Source organism: Camelus bactrianus, chromosome 16 (genome assembly GCF_048773025.1).
Source record: "Camelus bactrianus isolate YW-2024 breed Bactrian camel chromosome 16, ASM4877302v1, whole genome shotgun sequence".
Taxonomy (NCBI): Eukaryota; Metazoa; Chordata; class Mammalia; order Artiodactyla; family Camelidae; genus Camelus; species Camelus bactrianus.
Genome location: NC_133554.1, coordinates 57,019,176 through 57,034,670, shown reverse-complemented (window position 1 = coordinate 57,034,670; position 15,495 = coordinate 57,019,176). Strand labels below are relative to the sequence as shown.

Below are 15,495 nucleotides of genomic sequence, written 5' to 3'. Positions count from 1 at the left end.
TTACATACAAGCGATATCATATTTGTCTTTGTCTGACTGACTTCACTTATATGGATAATCTCTAGGTCCATCCAAATAATGCGAATGGCATTAATTTTTATGGCTGAGTAATATTCCATCGTGTGCATATCCACCACATCTTCTTTATCTAATTATCTGTCGATGGACACTTAAGTGGCTTCCATGTCTTGGCTGTTGTAAACAGTGCTGCTGTGAGCACTGAGGTGTGTCTTTTTGAATTAGAGTTTCCGTCTTTTCCAGATACATGCCCAGGAGTGGGATTGCTGGGTCATATGGTGGCTCTGTTTTAACTTTGTAAGAAGCCTCCATACTGTTCCCCACGGTGGCTGCACCAAATCACACTCCCACCAGCGGTGCGGGAGGGCTCCTTGCCTCCACAGCCTCTCCGGCACTCACCGTCTGAGGACTCTGTAGTGACGGCCGTTCTGGCTGGGGGGAGGTGGTACCTCGCTGTGCTTCTGATTTGCATCTCTCTGATGCTTAGCGACGTCAGGCACCTTCCCGTGTGCCTGTTGGGCGTCTGTGTGTCTCCTCTGGGGAGATGTCTGTTTAGGTCTTCCACCTGATTTCTCGCTGGGTCCTTCTTGTCTGCTTTGAGGTACAAGAGGCCAAAATCACAGAGGTTAAAATCAACGAGGCGAGAGAGAGCTACCGGCCGGCGGCGGAGAGGGCGTCCCTGCTGTACTTCATCCTGAGCGACCTCAACAAGATCAACCCCATCTACCAGTTCTCGCTCAAGGTGCGGCCGCGCCCGGGCCGGGAGCCCGCCATGGGCAGCGTGGGGCAGCCCCGCAGGCCCCCTGAGCTCGGTGACCGCCCCCACCTCCCCAGGCCTTCAACGTGGTGTTCGAGAAAGCCATCCAGAAGACCGCCCCCGCAGACGAGGTCCGGCAGCGTGTCATCAACCTGACGGACGAGATCACCTACTCCGTCTACATGTACACGGCCCGCGGGCTCTTCGAGCGAGACAAGCTCATCTTCCTGGCACAGGTGGCGTTTCAGGTAACATCTGGCCTCAGCGCCCACAGTGGGGTCCTTGGGCCGGCAGCCTGAGCCCTCCAGGGTAGGGGTTGGGGGGAAAGGTGGGGAGCAGGTGGGGGGGTGCTTTTTGGAAATGCAGAGTCCCAGGCCACGGTCCAGACCCCTATGGATCCCAACCTGCACTTTAACAAAATTCCTGGGTGATTGATGAAGTTTGTGGCTGAGCTGATGTCAGGGAAGGTATTGCAGTGGGAGCCATTTGGGCGGGTGGGTGGGGGAGGCGGTTCAGTTACAGAGAACTTACGAGGAAACGTCATTCTGTTACGTTGAAGTGGTGCTGAGTCAACGGTCCCACCCTAGTGCTTAGTCTGCTGTGGGTTTGGAACAATGGTTCTTAAGGAAGTACAGGCACCACTGAGTACACATCCCTCCTATTCATGCTGACAGATTTAAATAATTTGCTCACCACACAAAAGGCCAATAAATCAAGAGTTGAGGTGCTGGGGTAAGGAATAGCAACTTTATTCTGAAAGCCAGCAGACCGAGAAGATGGCAGATTAGTGTCCCAAAGAACTATCTTCCCTGAGACAGAATTCAGGCTTCTTTTACACTAAAAGGGGAGGGAGGTGTGGCTGGTTGTTGCAAACTTCTTGGTGCTGGAATCCTTTGTTCTTGCAGTTGTCCATGTAGGTGTAGTCACAGCGTTCCTATAAACCTCCAATAAGACGAATGTGATTCCCTGTTCTGCAGCTTTTTAAGGAAAAGCGTTACACCTTTAAAGGTCAGACCAGAGAATGGGCTCTCCTGTATATTTGAGACCATAGGCAACATTCTTTTACAAAAGGTGCAGAGCCGGCCCAGGAGACAGAGCACAGGGTTAGAGCCAAAGGGACAGATCTAATGTGGAGTCAAGTTCTTCTCTGTTACAAATGTATACAGCCAAAAGAGAGCGATTGGAAGCACGTATTCAAACAAACACACGCATAGAAACCCTCACGGAGGCATTATTCACAAGAGCCAAAAGGTAGAAACGGCCCACGTGTGCAGCGACAGGTGGTGGGTAAGCAAGGTGCGGTCCCTCCACACAGCGGCACGTTGTCTGTGCATAAAGAGGAGTGAAGCCCTGACACGTGCTGCAACACGGATGAGCCTTGGAAAACACGCTCAGTGAACGTAGCCAGATGCAAAAGGCCTTGGATTGTGCGACTCCCTTTCCGGGAAGTGTCTGAAATGGGCAGATCTGTAGAGATAGACGGCCCAAGGCTGGGGCAGGAAGATGAGGGCGAGACTGCCGAAGGGTCCAGGGCTTCGCTTTGCGGTGATTAAAAGCAGTTCTGGCTCCAGACAGTGGTGATGCTTATAGAACGGTGTGCTCTGGATTTTAGACTCTTAATAGGACATTTTTACATTATGTGTGTTTTACCACAATTAAAAGCAAAGAAAGGCGCTGACAGGTTCCGCCCCGACCCCAAGGGGCAGGCCAGTGCTTCCGCTGCAGGCGGGGCTGTGAGCCCCTCTCTGCCCGACCTGCGCCCGGGGCTGGGGCGCTCCTGCCGGGGGCTGTCCCCCGCCCAGCGCTGCTGTGGGACAACATCTCAGTGCGCCCACGCCCCTCAGGTATTGTCCATGAAGAAACAGCTGAACCCGGTGGAGCTGGATTTCCTCCTGCGGTTCCCGTTCAAGGCCGGGGTCGTGTCGCCGGTGGGCTTCCTGCAGAATCAGGCCTGGGGCGGCATCAAGGTTGTGCTCAGACTTGAACGCCGCGTGCTCCCCGCGCCGCGGGCCTTCCCTGCTCACCCTGGGCTGGTTCATGGGGCCTCCCGACCGCGACACTCAGAGGCTCGACGTGGCCCCAGTGGAGGACGGGCTGCCTGCTTGGCTCGCGGGGACTGCTGTCCTACTGGGCCCAAGCAACGCGCACCATCATGTCCTCGCGCGCTCCCTGCAGGTGGCAGGCTGGGCCCCAGGGTGTGTCCAGAGGCTGCCCCTCCCCTCTTCCAGGAAAGTGCCCAGTGTCAAGGTTACTCCTCAGGGCCCCGAGACCTCACTGTCTCAGTTCAGAAAGACCAGAGGAGGGTAGTCCCCTGGGATGAGCAGGGTCCCTGTTCCAGGGTCACGTCCCCGGACCAGACTCTCCCTCCCAGGGCCCAGCCGCTTTCTCTGGTTTGCTGGCGGATGACACCAGCAGCTCATGGTTTTAGCGACAGGCCTGGCGGTCATTCTTTTCCTGGAGCCCAGGGGAGGGCACCCACTGGGACCGGGGAGAGCTGAAGGGGTCGTCCGCCCCCAGGCCCTCGCGGAGATGGACGAGTTCAAGAACCTGGACAGCGACATCGAGGGGTCTGCCAAGCGGTGGAAGAAGCTCGTGGAGTCGGAAGCCCCGGAAAAGGAGATCTTCCCCAAGGAGTGGAAGAACAAAACGGCCCTGCAGAAGCTCTGCATGGTGCGGTGCATGCGGCCAGACCGCATGACCTACGCTGTCAAGTGAGTGTCCCCACCCGCCCGCCCCGCGCTCCCTGCACACAGTGCCCCGCCCATGGCGTCCAGGGCGCCAGCCCGCTGCCTCCTCCCGCCCTTTCACGGAGGGAACGGTCAGGGCCAGGGGAGCGGAAGCCTTTGCCACACGTAGTGGACGGGATCCCACCGACCCAACAATTTCTCCTGGGAGTTTCCTGAGCTCGGGGGTCTCAGCCAACAGGTCCCTCTGCCTCCCGTGACCCTGGGTGAGGAGGGCACCCCGGGGTAAGCGACAAGAAGACAAGAGTCCCCACGTCAGCCTCCAAGATTTAAAAACCCTTGGGCGTCAATGACGTCCACCCACAGCCACGCGGCGGCCTTTTAGGGTGTTGTGGGGAGGAAGCCGTGGCCGAGGGAGCCGCGTCCGAGGACTTTCATGGACTCAGCAGCCGGATTAAAAGTAAATCTTTTATTTTTACGGCCGGTTTGTGAGAAGAGCCACTCTAATTCTGTGAACAGCCTCTCTAGACATGAAAAGCCTCCACTGCTGGAAAGGCAGTCACTGTGTTTCAGCTCCCGGCTCCTTTCCCTCCCCCATCGGGCCTGTCGCTTCATAGCAGGACTCCAGGAGTGGCAGCGTCTCGTGACGTCTGTGCAGCCCCGGGGGTGACACCTCTGTGACACCCCATCCACCCTCCTCTGGGCAGAGACTGCGGCCCCTCCCGGCCTCCCTCCCACGCAGAGGAGGACGGAGCCTTCGCAGGCAGGGGAGGCAAGCCCCCTTCTCAAGGGTGTGTCTTGGTTTTCCATTTGTCCTAGTGCCCCAAAAGCCACCAGACTTCCCAAAAGACGCCCACGTCCCCGATAGAATTCCCCTCTGACAAAGCAGAGGCCTGACTCACACCCACCCACTGGTGGTTCACAGACTTTTGTTTCTGTTTTGCTTTGTTTTCTTGGGACCAAAGAGGAAAGAGACCTGGAGGGGTTATGGGTGCGGGTGGAGAAGAAAAAAAAAAACATCATGCTGGTCCGGGCAGAATGCTGGATGGCGTCCTGGACTCAGTGCCCGAAGGAGGTTGGACAAAGCTTGGGGAAGGCCAAGGTGAAGAGCACCTGACCATTGCGGCAGGACACTGCCCGCAGGGGAGTCATGGTGTCCAGACCCACCTCCCCCAAAGCTCTTTTAAGTCACCCAAGTCACCACGGAAGAAAGCGCATCAGTATCACGTGGGTGGTGACCACCAAACACCAGGCGAACCCCAGTCACGCTCTGCGACGGCTCCGCGGGGTTGAGGAAAGCAGGTTCACCTCCCAGCAAGGAAATTCAAGCTGACGGCGAGCAGCAGTAACAGCTCACGGTCGTCAAGAGCGGCCCACCGGGTCCACTTGAGGTGGATGCCCTCCCTCCTCCAGGTCCACAGGCACAGGGAGAGTAGCCCGCACAGCAGGGCGGGCACTGGCCACAGGCTCCCCGGAACACCAGCCCGGGTTGGAGCACCTGCCACTATGGCGGTCGGGCTACCAGAGGTTTACGGCTCCAGCTCTCCTGTGTCCAGGACGTGGCACTGGGAGTGGTGGAGCCCAGTGGGGACCAGGCTCGCTACTCTGTGTCATCAGTTCATCCGCAGAGAATGGCCGTGTGGCCTGGCTGTGTCATGAGTGACGGTGAACTTGTGACGTGCCTGCCCAGGGCAGGACTTGGTACATTCCAGAAGTGTTTCCCAGCAGAGACTCCAGCATCCACATTCCAGGTCACTTCCCAAGGCCGGAATCAGCACCCTGGGAGACCTTCAGCAGGAGCTGGTTTGGGGAACTGCACAGAAGCCGGCGAAGGCCAGCCCGGGGGACGAGGGAGCGGGAAGGCGCGCTCCTCATGGCACCCGCCCGCAGATGCCCCGCTGAGTCACACGGAGGCCTCTCCGTGAACAGGTCCCCCCTAGGTCTCCCACGACCCTCGGAGCATCCAGACTGCCGGCTCCTTGAGGATGGACACGTTCCCTCCCCGGGGAGGCTGCCCTCTGCCGTCCTTTCAAAGACCTTGCCAGACGTGATGTTAGCGCCTGTGATTCATCCAGAAGACAGAGCTCAGCCGCCTGCGGTCAAGGGAGAGGGGCAGAGAGCTGAGGTCCCAAGGTCACCCGAACAACACTACTTTTCCCGTAAGAGGGGCCTTGATTCACCCCAGCCTCCTTGGGGGCAAGACAAAGCGGGATTTGGAACAGAGAGGTGCTTGTGTGAAGAGAAGCACTGTTCTTGTCTCCTGTGATCTTCCTGATGATCCGTGTTTTGTGGTTCAAAGCGGCTCTGATGCCAACGTCCTTCCTCCCCCGACCCCTCGTCGGGGAGTGACAGCGCCAGGACACAGAGGCCCACACAGGTCCTGCTCCTCTCTGCTGCCAGGGTCGGAACAGCCGAGATGAAGTGTGCGGGAAGCATGAAGTCGCTAGAAACCGATGCCTCTCTTGGGGGCGCCGAGGGCTTTAGGGTGACCTGGAGAACCCTGGGTGGCTTGGGTTCCCTCCCTGTTGACCTCGTGCACCTTTGAAAGCAGAGCAGTGCCAGCTGGCTGAGCCTCTCACCTGTCCGGGCGCAGGTGGACGCAAGCAGAGGGTGCTCACAGCAGGCGCCACCAAATCCCGCCCGTGCTCCCTTCCCCTGCCAAAAGGAGGCTCCTGTAAAGACTTGATTTCCAGCCCCAGACCTTTCCCTGCCTAAGGAAGTCTGCCGGGGAAAGAGGCCCTCCCACTTGGGTCTGACCAGGCACACGTCCCTCAGGAACTTCGTGGAGGAGAAAATGGGCAGCAAGTTCGTGGAGGGCCGGAGCGTCGAGTTCTCCAAGTCCTACGAGGAGAGCAGCCCGTCCACTCCGATCTTCTTCATCCTCTCCCCGGGGGTGGACCCCCTGAAGGACGTGGAAGCCCTGGGTAAGTGTGGCCAGCGGGTGTCCACGTCACAGGTCTTGGGGACACGGGCATCGAGACCACGGCGAGACGCCACGTCACACCCACTAGCAGGGCCGCCATGAAAATGACAGTGGTCGGGAGGCTGTGGAGAGACGGGGCCCTGGTGCACGGCCGGTGGGCGTGGGAGATGGGGCCGTGGCGGAAGGCAGTTTGGGGGTTGCTCCTCAAGTGACGTGCAGGATCACCATACAGCCCAGCAGTTCTGCTCATGGGCACGTTCCCAGAGGGGCTGAGAGCAGGTGTCCAAACAAACACCTGTTCACGGGGATGTTCATTCACAAGAGCCAGAAGGTAGATACAACCCAAATGTCCGCGGGCTATCACAGCAGACGATCACAGGTAGGTTCATACAGTGGACGTTATCTGCCCTGAAAAGGAATGACGCTCTGACACGCAGTCCAACAAGGACGGACCTCGTGCCACAGGGAAGAAGCCAGACACACAAGGCCACGTATTATGAGATTCCTTGTATCTGAAACAGATACGAGGAGGGACAGAAGGCAGATGAGTGGCTGCCAGGGGCTGGGGGAGCAGGATGAAGAGTGCGTGTTTAATGTGGACGCGGTTTCCTTCTGGGGTGATGGAAATGTTCTGGAACCAGGCAGATGGTGGCACAACATTCTGAATTATTCAACATCACTGAATTGTACCCTTTAAGATGGTTTTTAAAAGGGTACATTTGATGGCACATGTGCTTTACAATTTAAAAAGCAGGGTGGGGGAGGGTGTGGAATTCCCCGCTGTGGGACCACGGAGCCTCTGCCTTTGCCATTCAGCTGTCCTCACGCTGTTCCCGCCTTGCCTTCCTTCAGGGAAAAAGCTGGGATTTACCATAGACAATGGGAAGCTCCATAACGTGTCCCTGGGGCAGGGGCAGGAGGTGGTGGCGGAGAACGCCCTGGACGTGGCTGCGGAGAAGGGACACTGGGTCATCCTGCAGGTACGGGGCCAGGGAGCCGTCACCACTGCTTGGGCACAAGTGTGGGTCCTTCAACCATGAGAAAGACGCTGGGGTTTATGCTGGTTGTACCCCTAAAGAGGAACTATTTTTAAACAACCCTGAGTGGACACAAGCACCCCCCGCCGCCCCCTCCTCGGCCCCGCTGCCCATCCTGGCCTCCGCACACCCCGCTGCGTGGCCGGCCTCGGTCCACGTGGGGACCTCAGGTTCAGGTCTTTTCTTTCTTTTACAAAGTGATGACCACAAGTCTAGTTACCGCCTGTCACCAAAGATATTCTGTCATATTCCCCACACTGTGCATCGCACGCCCGTGACTCACGTACTTTGTAACTGGAAGTTCGCCCTCACCTACTTCTCCTCTCCCCCCACCCTCGGGCAACCGCCTGTCTGTCCTCTGTATCTGTGACACTCTCTGTTGTCATGTGTGTTCACTGGCTTTTTAGATACCACACGCAAATGAAATCATGCAGTGTTTGTCTTTCCGTCTGACTTACTTCACCATGCATAATGCTCTCCAGGGCCATCCATGTTGCTGCAACTGGCAAGATTTCATTCTTTTCATGGCTGAGTAGTATTCCCTTGTATAAACACAACACATCTTCTTTACCCAGTCACCTGTTGGTGGACACTTGGGCTGCTGCCGCGTCTCGGCTATTGTAAATAGCGCTGCTGTGAACGAACACAGGGGTGCACGTATCTTTTCCAATCAGTGTTTTCAGTTGCTTGGGCTAAATGCCCAGGAGTGGGACTGCTGGATCATAGGGGAGTTCTCTTTTTAATTTTTTGAGGAACCTCCAGACTGTTCTCCGTAGCGGCTGTGCCAGATGACAGCCCCCCCAACAGCGCACGAGGGCTCCCTTTTCTCCAAGTCACTTCTTTTTACCCAGGCCTCTCAGAGGAGGGGTGGGGACCATATAATCTCAGCCTTATGCAGGGGGAGGGCGGGAAGGACTTGCCATGAGGCTGGAGGGCTTGAAATAACTGAGCACAAGATGCACCTCAGAGGCCTCGGTGGCATGGCTGAAATTCCCCTATGTGTCCAGCACCAGGGGGAGGGTGGACGGCGGGGTGGGGAGTGTGGGTGCCATGAGGGAGAGCCCCACCAGGGGACACGGCAAGGTGGGGAGGGGTGTGCGGGCGCTAAGCCCCGGTCTTGGCTGCAGAACATCCACCTGGTGGCCCGGTGGCTGAGCACCCTGGACAAGAAGCTGGAGCGGTTCAGCACAGGCAGCCACCATGATTACCGCGTGCTCATCAGCGCCGAGCCGGCCCCGAGCCCAGAGGCCCACATCATCCCCCAGGGCATCCTGGAAAACGCCATCAAGATCACCAACGAGCCACCCACAGGCATGTACGCCAACCTGCACAAGGCCCTGGACCTCTTCACCCAGGTAGGGCGGCCGCCTCCTGCGTCCCATGCACTGCCCGCGCCGGCCAGCGCTCTCTCATCCACAGCCCCCCAACCCCAGCACGCACACCACCCGCACCGCAAAACGGGCAGATTCCTGAAGACCCGTGTAAGATGCCAGTCATTTAAAGGCTGTGGGAGCCTCTGTCACATACAGCCTCGTAGGACAGAAATGCCTGCTTCTCATCTATTTCACGCCCCGCACGTCAGCCCAGGCCTTTGGTGTGGCCAAGCTCCCGAGGTGGTTCCCCAACCGTCAGCCAGCCCGGCTGGGGCCACAGTGCCTCCCAGACCCCTGCTCTCATCCCCGTGAGACCGATGGGAAGGCTGAGTGCAGGTGGACGGGCTGGAGGGCGACAGGGACAGACGGGGATGGTGACGCCAGCCTCGCAGGGCTCTGCGCTCTGGCTCCAGGCCCGGCAGGTGGGCCCCCACTGCCTCCTACAGGAGCGCCGGGTGACTGGTCCTCCGGGGTGGGGTGCAGGGGCCTCAGCCTGCCCGTCCACTCTGCTTGGGTCTTTGCCCACATGACTCATGCCACCAGCCAAACCTCACAGTCCCCAGTGTGTCACTTCCTCTGTGTCGTCTTCCCTGGCGTCCTTGAATTAACTGAGCACAGCGTTGACTGGGGGGGCCTCGGTGGGATCAGTGCGAGGGGACATGCGTGAAGCCCCAAGGCACGCAGCTCAAACCGGGGCCCGTGTGGGTCCCAGAGCTGCCTGCCCAGGTCGGTGCCGGGGCCTGTACAGAGCAGGGTGGGGCCTGTGGTAGATTCTGTAGCCATTCGGTGCTGCTGTGAATCCAAGCACGTGCTCTGTTTTCCCTTGTTACGGGATTTTGCTAAAGTATTAGTCCCTGAGGGAGAGTGGTGATGTGCGCAGGAAGCTGCTCCCCCACTTGCGGGAGTTGGGGGCCTGTGCCAAGTGGGCACACAGCCCTGGCTGGGAAGCGGGTGCCCAGGCAGGGACGGCCGACGCCTGAGGGGCAAGAAACAGAAAACGCAAAAGCCTCTTAGCCTGGGAGTGGTGGGGCCCCTGGGGCCGGGAGGACACAGAGGGGCTGCTGGGCCTCAGACTTTGGGGAGATGCCTTGGCTGTTGGGAGGCCGTGGCGGGGAGACCAGCCAGTCACTGCCTGGCAAATGTGAGTTGGGGGCGGCTGGGATGAGGCTGGGACTTGCTGAGATGCTGGAGGCTCCATGACTTTGTCACCTGAGGCACCTAAGATAAGGGGGGCCAGGAGGAAGCATGTGCAGGACCACAGAGGCCTGGGAGGCCGGTGAGGGGCAATGTGACCAGAGAGAATCAAACGCCGCAGGCTGTCTGTCCTCATCCTGGGCAGGGGCTGGTTTCTCCCTCCCTTTCGGATTCCTCCCCAGATCCCACCCCCTCTGCTGATCGCTCTCCATCTGCCCACTCCTTCTCCATCCCTCTCCCTCTCGAGCTCCCTCTCACTCTTCTGATTCTCTCCCTGTCCGGCTCTGATACCTTTACCCATCCCTCTCCCTCTGCCCATTTCTCTCCCCACCCCCTCCTCTCCGGACCCCTCTCTGGATCACTCTGGCCATCCCGCTCCTGCTCCCACCCTTCTCCTCCTCCCACCCTTCTCCTCATCCCTCTTGGATCCCTCTCCTTCCCCTCTTCCTCTGGGGTCCCTCTTTGATCCCTCTCTCCCACCCATCCCTTCCTCAAGTCCTGATCCCTCTGCCATCTCTCGCCCTCTCAGATCTCTCTCTGGATCCCTCTCACTCCGTGATTTCTCTCCCTCTTCCGTCCAGTCCATCTTGGGTCTCTCTCAGGTGCCTCTCCCTTCCTGCTCCCTCTCGGATCCCTCTCCCTCCCTTCCCCTTCTTAGGTCCTTCCCCTTCCCTCTGCTGACTTCTCTCCCCATCCCTATAGGATCCCGCTCAGGTCCTGATCCCTCTCCCTACCCTTCACAGGTCCCTCCCCCTCGGATCCCTCTCCCATCTCTCTCCCTCTCCCATCCCTCTGCCTCCTGGGTCCCTCTCTGGCTCCCTCTCACTATCATGATTTCTCTCCCCATCCCTACAGGATCTCTCTCCCTCCCCCCATCCCATCCCCTCCCCTTCTGGGAATCCCTCTCCCATCCATTTCCCTCTCCTTCCCCTGTGCCTCCCCCCCCCCATCTCTCTCTCTCAGATCCCTCCCCCACCTGGGTCCCTCTCCTGGACCCCAGTCCCTCGCCCTCTGGGGTCCCTCTCCCGTTCTCTCCCCCCCACAATGGTCCTGTACTGGGGAACATCCTACTAGGAAACAGTACCGATAACTTGACTTACAAGTACTACTTACGCGATACAACTGCATTTCTGCAGAAAGCAAGGACAAGGAGGCATCCTCTAGCCCAGCCTTTACAGCCTGGGAGAGACTTGAAAGACCAGCCCACAGCAGTCCATGGCTTTATGCCCCAACCCTGATCCCCACCCCACCTCCAGCTCCACCTCCCAGCCCAGAAGCAGGTGGCAAAGAGAGACCCCGGTCCTGCCTGACCCGGAGCGTGTGCCTCCTGCAGGACACGCTGGAGACATGTACCAAGGAGATCGAGTTCAAGTGCATTCTCTTCGCCCTGTGCTACTTCCACGCCGTGGTGGCCGAGAGGCGCAAGTTCGGGGCCCAGGGCTGGAACAGGTCGTACCCCTTCAACAACGGGGACCTCACCATCTCCATCAGCGTGCTCTACAACTACCTGGAGGCCAACGCGAAGGTCAGGCCCTCCCCTTCCTGTGTGCCCTCCCTTGGGCCATCCCTCCCCTTCCCTCGGCCTCTGTCGTATGTTTAAGAAATGAATAGGTTTCGTAAGTCAAAGAAAACCTGAAATTCTGAGTCTCCCCTGTGGTTCCACCAACCTGATACAGTGATAATCATCCATACCATGGCCATCATCTCCTCAGTTGTGAGCTGTTTGGCTATTTTTCTGACTCCGTAGGGGTCAGTATCCTTGGGGATCCACCTGTCCTTACCCGAACTGGAGTACCCCTGCAAAGGCCAGCACCCTGGCATTCTGAGCCGGGAGAGGACGGGCCTCCCGGCTGCAGGCCTTGCCAGTCAGTGTCTGGGGACAGAACGCAGATTTAGAGGGAAGGCCGAAAAATCTGCTGGAAAGATGGACCGCTTTCCTTTCATCTTTATTGAAAATTGAAACAAACATGTCGTGTGCTGTGCAGGCAGCTGCGGGGGACTGCGGGGAGCCAGCGTCCTCAGGGGACACCTGAGGACACCGAATGGGTGGCCAGTCCACAGGCTCAGAGCGGAGACGCCCAGGTAGGGGGCAGGTGCCAGGGCTCACAACAGGGTCCGAGCTGAACGCTGGTGGCACATCTTAAGACATACACGTGCAAGTAAATAAACACGAGATGTGAAAGAAGAATTTCATCATCACAGCAGCTCCATCAGAGCAGTTCTCTCCCCGGAGTCCTGCTAGAATTGTTAAAGGACCTTTGTTTATGCAGACACTGCCCTCCTTCGACACACACAGAACCCAAGATGAGAAAAAAACTGCTCAAGAGAGTGCATGCCGTGTGGTCTGGTGACGAGCGGGGTGAGGCCTAGGTGACGCCCGCCGACCTGCTTAGCAGGGTATGAGCAGGCTACTGGACCTGCACAGTCTGAGCTCACAGCCTTATGGAACCACCTGGATGATGTCCCCCACGTCCACAGCCTGTCCCATAGCCCATTCCATCCCCCTGACTTGGAGGAAGTCAGGCCGTGCTTCCCACACCTACTGGGTCTCTGAGGGTGAGGCCTGGGAGCGCCTCTCTGATGAGTGCTCTGGGGAGCCCATCCGCCCCTGGTGGCTGGTCCCACTGCCCCCACCCCACGGGGGAGAACCGTCCCCCCAGGAGACAGCTTGCTGGGAGCTGCAGAAGGCGGAGCAAGGTGGGCCCAGCCCCACTTCGCAGAAGACACAGAAGCTGTCCCCAAAGCAAATAAGCAAAATGCAGAAAACGCAGCTCAGCACACGCCCAAGACAGCCAAGCCCAGAGAGACGACGGAGCCATGAGGTGACGATTAAGAGAAGATGAATGTCTTAAGTAAAAAAACCACGAGAGCACATCACACCACTGATACATCAAGTGCTCACTCAGTGGACTTGAACCGGCCAGTACTGGGAAAACAGGTGCCACCGAGGCAGGACCAGTAGAAACACCACACGGATGCACACCTTGCCCTTAAGGAGCCTCCACCCTCAGGGAAAAAGCCATGTGTGCAGCTAGGTACAGCGAGAGACACTCTGGATTTCAAAAGCTCGGTGCCAAAAACAAGAACTTAAATACCTTATTAATAGCTTTTCTGCTGAGTATCTATTGGAACAATCTTTCTACTTAAGTGGCTGCTAGAAAATCCGAAGTCATGCACATGGCGTCCACTGTTGGACAGCACCGGCTCTGCAAGAACAGCTCTGCTGGGGACGTGGGAGCCGGGGGAACGGATTTCTGGCTTTGGGGAGGAGGCTGCATTCCAGCCGGCGTCAGAGGAGGAGTATGGCCATGGTGCGTGGTGGCTGAGAGTGGGCATCCCAGGCTGCGGGCCTAACAGGGAAGAAGAGGCAGGCCCGATGGCAGTGGGAGTGGCCAAGGGCGGGATGCATGGAGAGACCCGCCACCAGGGGGTGCACTTGTGGGCGCTGCCCTCGTGGTGGTGGAGAGAGCTACTTCCAGCTGGCGATGCTACACCGAGCTCTGGGACACAGGCGGGCAAGGCTGCAGGAGTAAACCACTGGGCAGGTTCTGAGGTTACAGCAAAGTGGACTACATGGCCAAAAAGATCTTCGGTCCTAAGAGCCATCACCCCATCCATATAGAGATACTACCCTTGTTGGAAGTGGCCAGTGAAGGGAAAGGTCACAGGTGGCTCCACATTTCTGAGCATGGAGAACAAAGCGGGCACAGGTGGAGGGAACAAGTAGGGGCTCAGCAGGCTGCGGGGGTGTCTGCGGAGTCTGCAGTGCCAGCAGACAAGGTCCGGTGGGGTCACCACCAAGGGAGAGCACGGAGCGGAGGTGTGGGCAGAGGGCCAGGCGTCGTGGTGGGGGCGGAGGCAGAAGCCCAGGGGGAAAAGCGTCAAGGAGGGGCTGGCTGCCAGGCCAGAGGGGAGGAGGGCCGGCCTTGGGCCTGGTGACTGAGGGCAGCAGGTGACCCTGCAGACCTGGTGGGTGAGGAGGAGGCAGGGGTGACCAAGGAGAGACTAGCAGACCCAGGCAGACCCTGACGGCGGCCACCCTTCCCAAGGTGCCCTGGGACGACCTCCGCTACCTCTTTGGGGAGATCATGTACGGCGGCCACATCACCGACGACTGGGACCGCCGGCTCTGCAGGACGTACCTGGCAGAGTATGTCCGGGCAGAGATGCTGGAGGGGGAGATCCTGCTGGCCCCCGGCTTCCAGATCCCCCCCAACCTGGACTACAAGGTCAGTGCCTACCCACAGGCTCCCCCGCAGATGGGTTACCCGTTATCAGTCCGGCGGCCAGGCTGCCCAGACGCGAGGGCTTGACACACAGCGTCTACGGAGGGGAGTGGGGCTTCCTCCGTGTAGCCGGGCAGCAGCCCTGAAGGGGGTTAGGGAACCAGTGGGGTCAGTGCAGAGGGCACGACGTGGGCAGAACATTCTGGTACGCAAAGCCCAACAAGTAGAGGACACGGGTCCAGCTGGCACAGCCCCACCTGCTCACCTGCCTCCCCACTGCAGGGTTACCACGAATATATCGACGAGAACCTGCCCCCTGAGAGCCCCTACCTGTACGGCCTGCATCCCAACGCGGAGATTGGGTTCCTGACAGTCACCTCGGAGAAGCTGTTCCGCACTGTCCTGGAAATGCAGCCCAAAGAGACTGACTCGGGAGCAGGCACCGGCGTGTCCCGTGAGGAGAAGGTAGGAGCCGGGTTTACTACCCATCCAGCGCCAGAGGAAGGGCAGGGCCCAGGACCTGGGGTCGCAACCTGTGCCTGACTGATGAGCAGCAGCCCCTGGGAACTTGTCAGCAACCGCATGGGACCCTACCCCAGACCTCGGAATTGGGACCTCTTTGGGGGGCCTGCAGGCCAGCTGATGGGCCAGGGCCGAGCTGCAGCCTCAGCAGGACCCGCACAGTCAAGCTCCAGAGGCTCAGCCTCCAGGATCTGGGGGACCTCCGGGTCCCCGGGAGCAGTCCCGTGCCTCCCTCTCTGCAGCTTCTGACTCTGCGAGGTGAGCGCCCACGAGAGCGCCTGCCCCTCCCCAACCGTGGGAGCGCAGCACGTGTCGCCCCCGCAGGGCAGCCCAGACACCAGAACAGTCCCCCTGGATGAGCTTAGAGGATCATGGTGGGCAGACCTCACACACTCAAAGCAGCAGAAAAGCCCAGGCAATGCTGGAGCATTGAATAAATTCCCGTTGGTGAGGTTCACCTCTGCCATTTCCAGAGGGATCGGCACCCTGGCACTTTTTGAAATAATCCAGACAAGTTCTACTAAAAATTACGCAAATACTGAGCTTCCCAGGAAGCAGACAAATTCTTGATTGGAAGACCCTCAGTGCTGCGAGGCGCCATGATCTTTTCTTTGTCTAATGATTCAAACCAGAGGTCTGCTGACGGGCAGTGGGGTTCAGGACCATTGTGTGAGCCACCCCTGGAGAGGGTGTGACCAGCAGTCCCTGCAGACAGCCCACCTGGAGGACAAGGTCATGGTCCCCCACCCAGAAGCCGGTGG

At 58.7% G+C, this 15,495-nt stretch overlaps 1 protein-coding gene and 1 long non-coding RNA gene across 7 annotated transcripts in view; one reads left to right on the top strand and one right to left on the bottom strand.

Moving 5' to 3' along the window:
• Positions 1–15,495, top strand: part of DNAH17 (dynein axonemal heavy chain 17) — a 105,117-nt gene that overhangs the window by 86,827 nt on the left and 2,795 nt on the right. For all 5 annotated transcript variants that reach the window (XM_074343811.1, XM_074343813.1, XM_074343814.1 and 2 more), the window contains 10 exons: positions 620–760; positions 853–1,023; positions 2,620–2,742; positions 3,293–3,486; positions 6,235–6,383; positions 7,235–7,362; positions 8,547–8,774; positions 11,320–11,511; positions 14,036–14,215; positions 14,495–14,677. In XM_074343811.1, coding sequence (XP_074199912.1) covers positions 620–760; positions 853–1,023; positions 2,620–2,742; positions 3,293–3,486; positions 6,235–6,383; positions 7,235–7,362; positions 8,547–8,774; positions 11,320–11,511; positions 14,036–14,215; positions 14,495–14,677 — 1,689 coding nt within the window. The remainder of the gene's footprint in view (positions 1–619; positions 761–852; positions 1,024–2,619; positions 2,743–3,292; positions 3,487–6,234; positions 6,384–7,234; positions 7,363–8,546; positions 8,775–11,319; positions 11,512–14,035; positions 14,216–14,494; positions 14,678–15,495) is intronic.
• LOC141573667 (uncharacterized) lies at positions 3,914–8,547 on the bottom strand. 2 transcript variants are annotated; one of them, XR_012499676.1, is made up of 3 exons: positions 7,878–8,547; positions 7,254–7,454; positions 3,914–6,790 (listed from the first exon to the last, which is right to left on the bottom strand). It is a non-coding gene; the product is annotated as an uncharacterized LOC141573667 (long non-coding RNA). The 2 variants fall into 2 exon arrangements; XR_012499675.1 differs by having other exon boundaries at positions 3,914–7,454.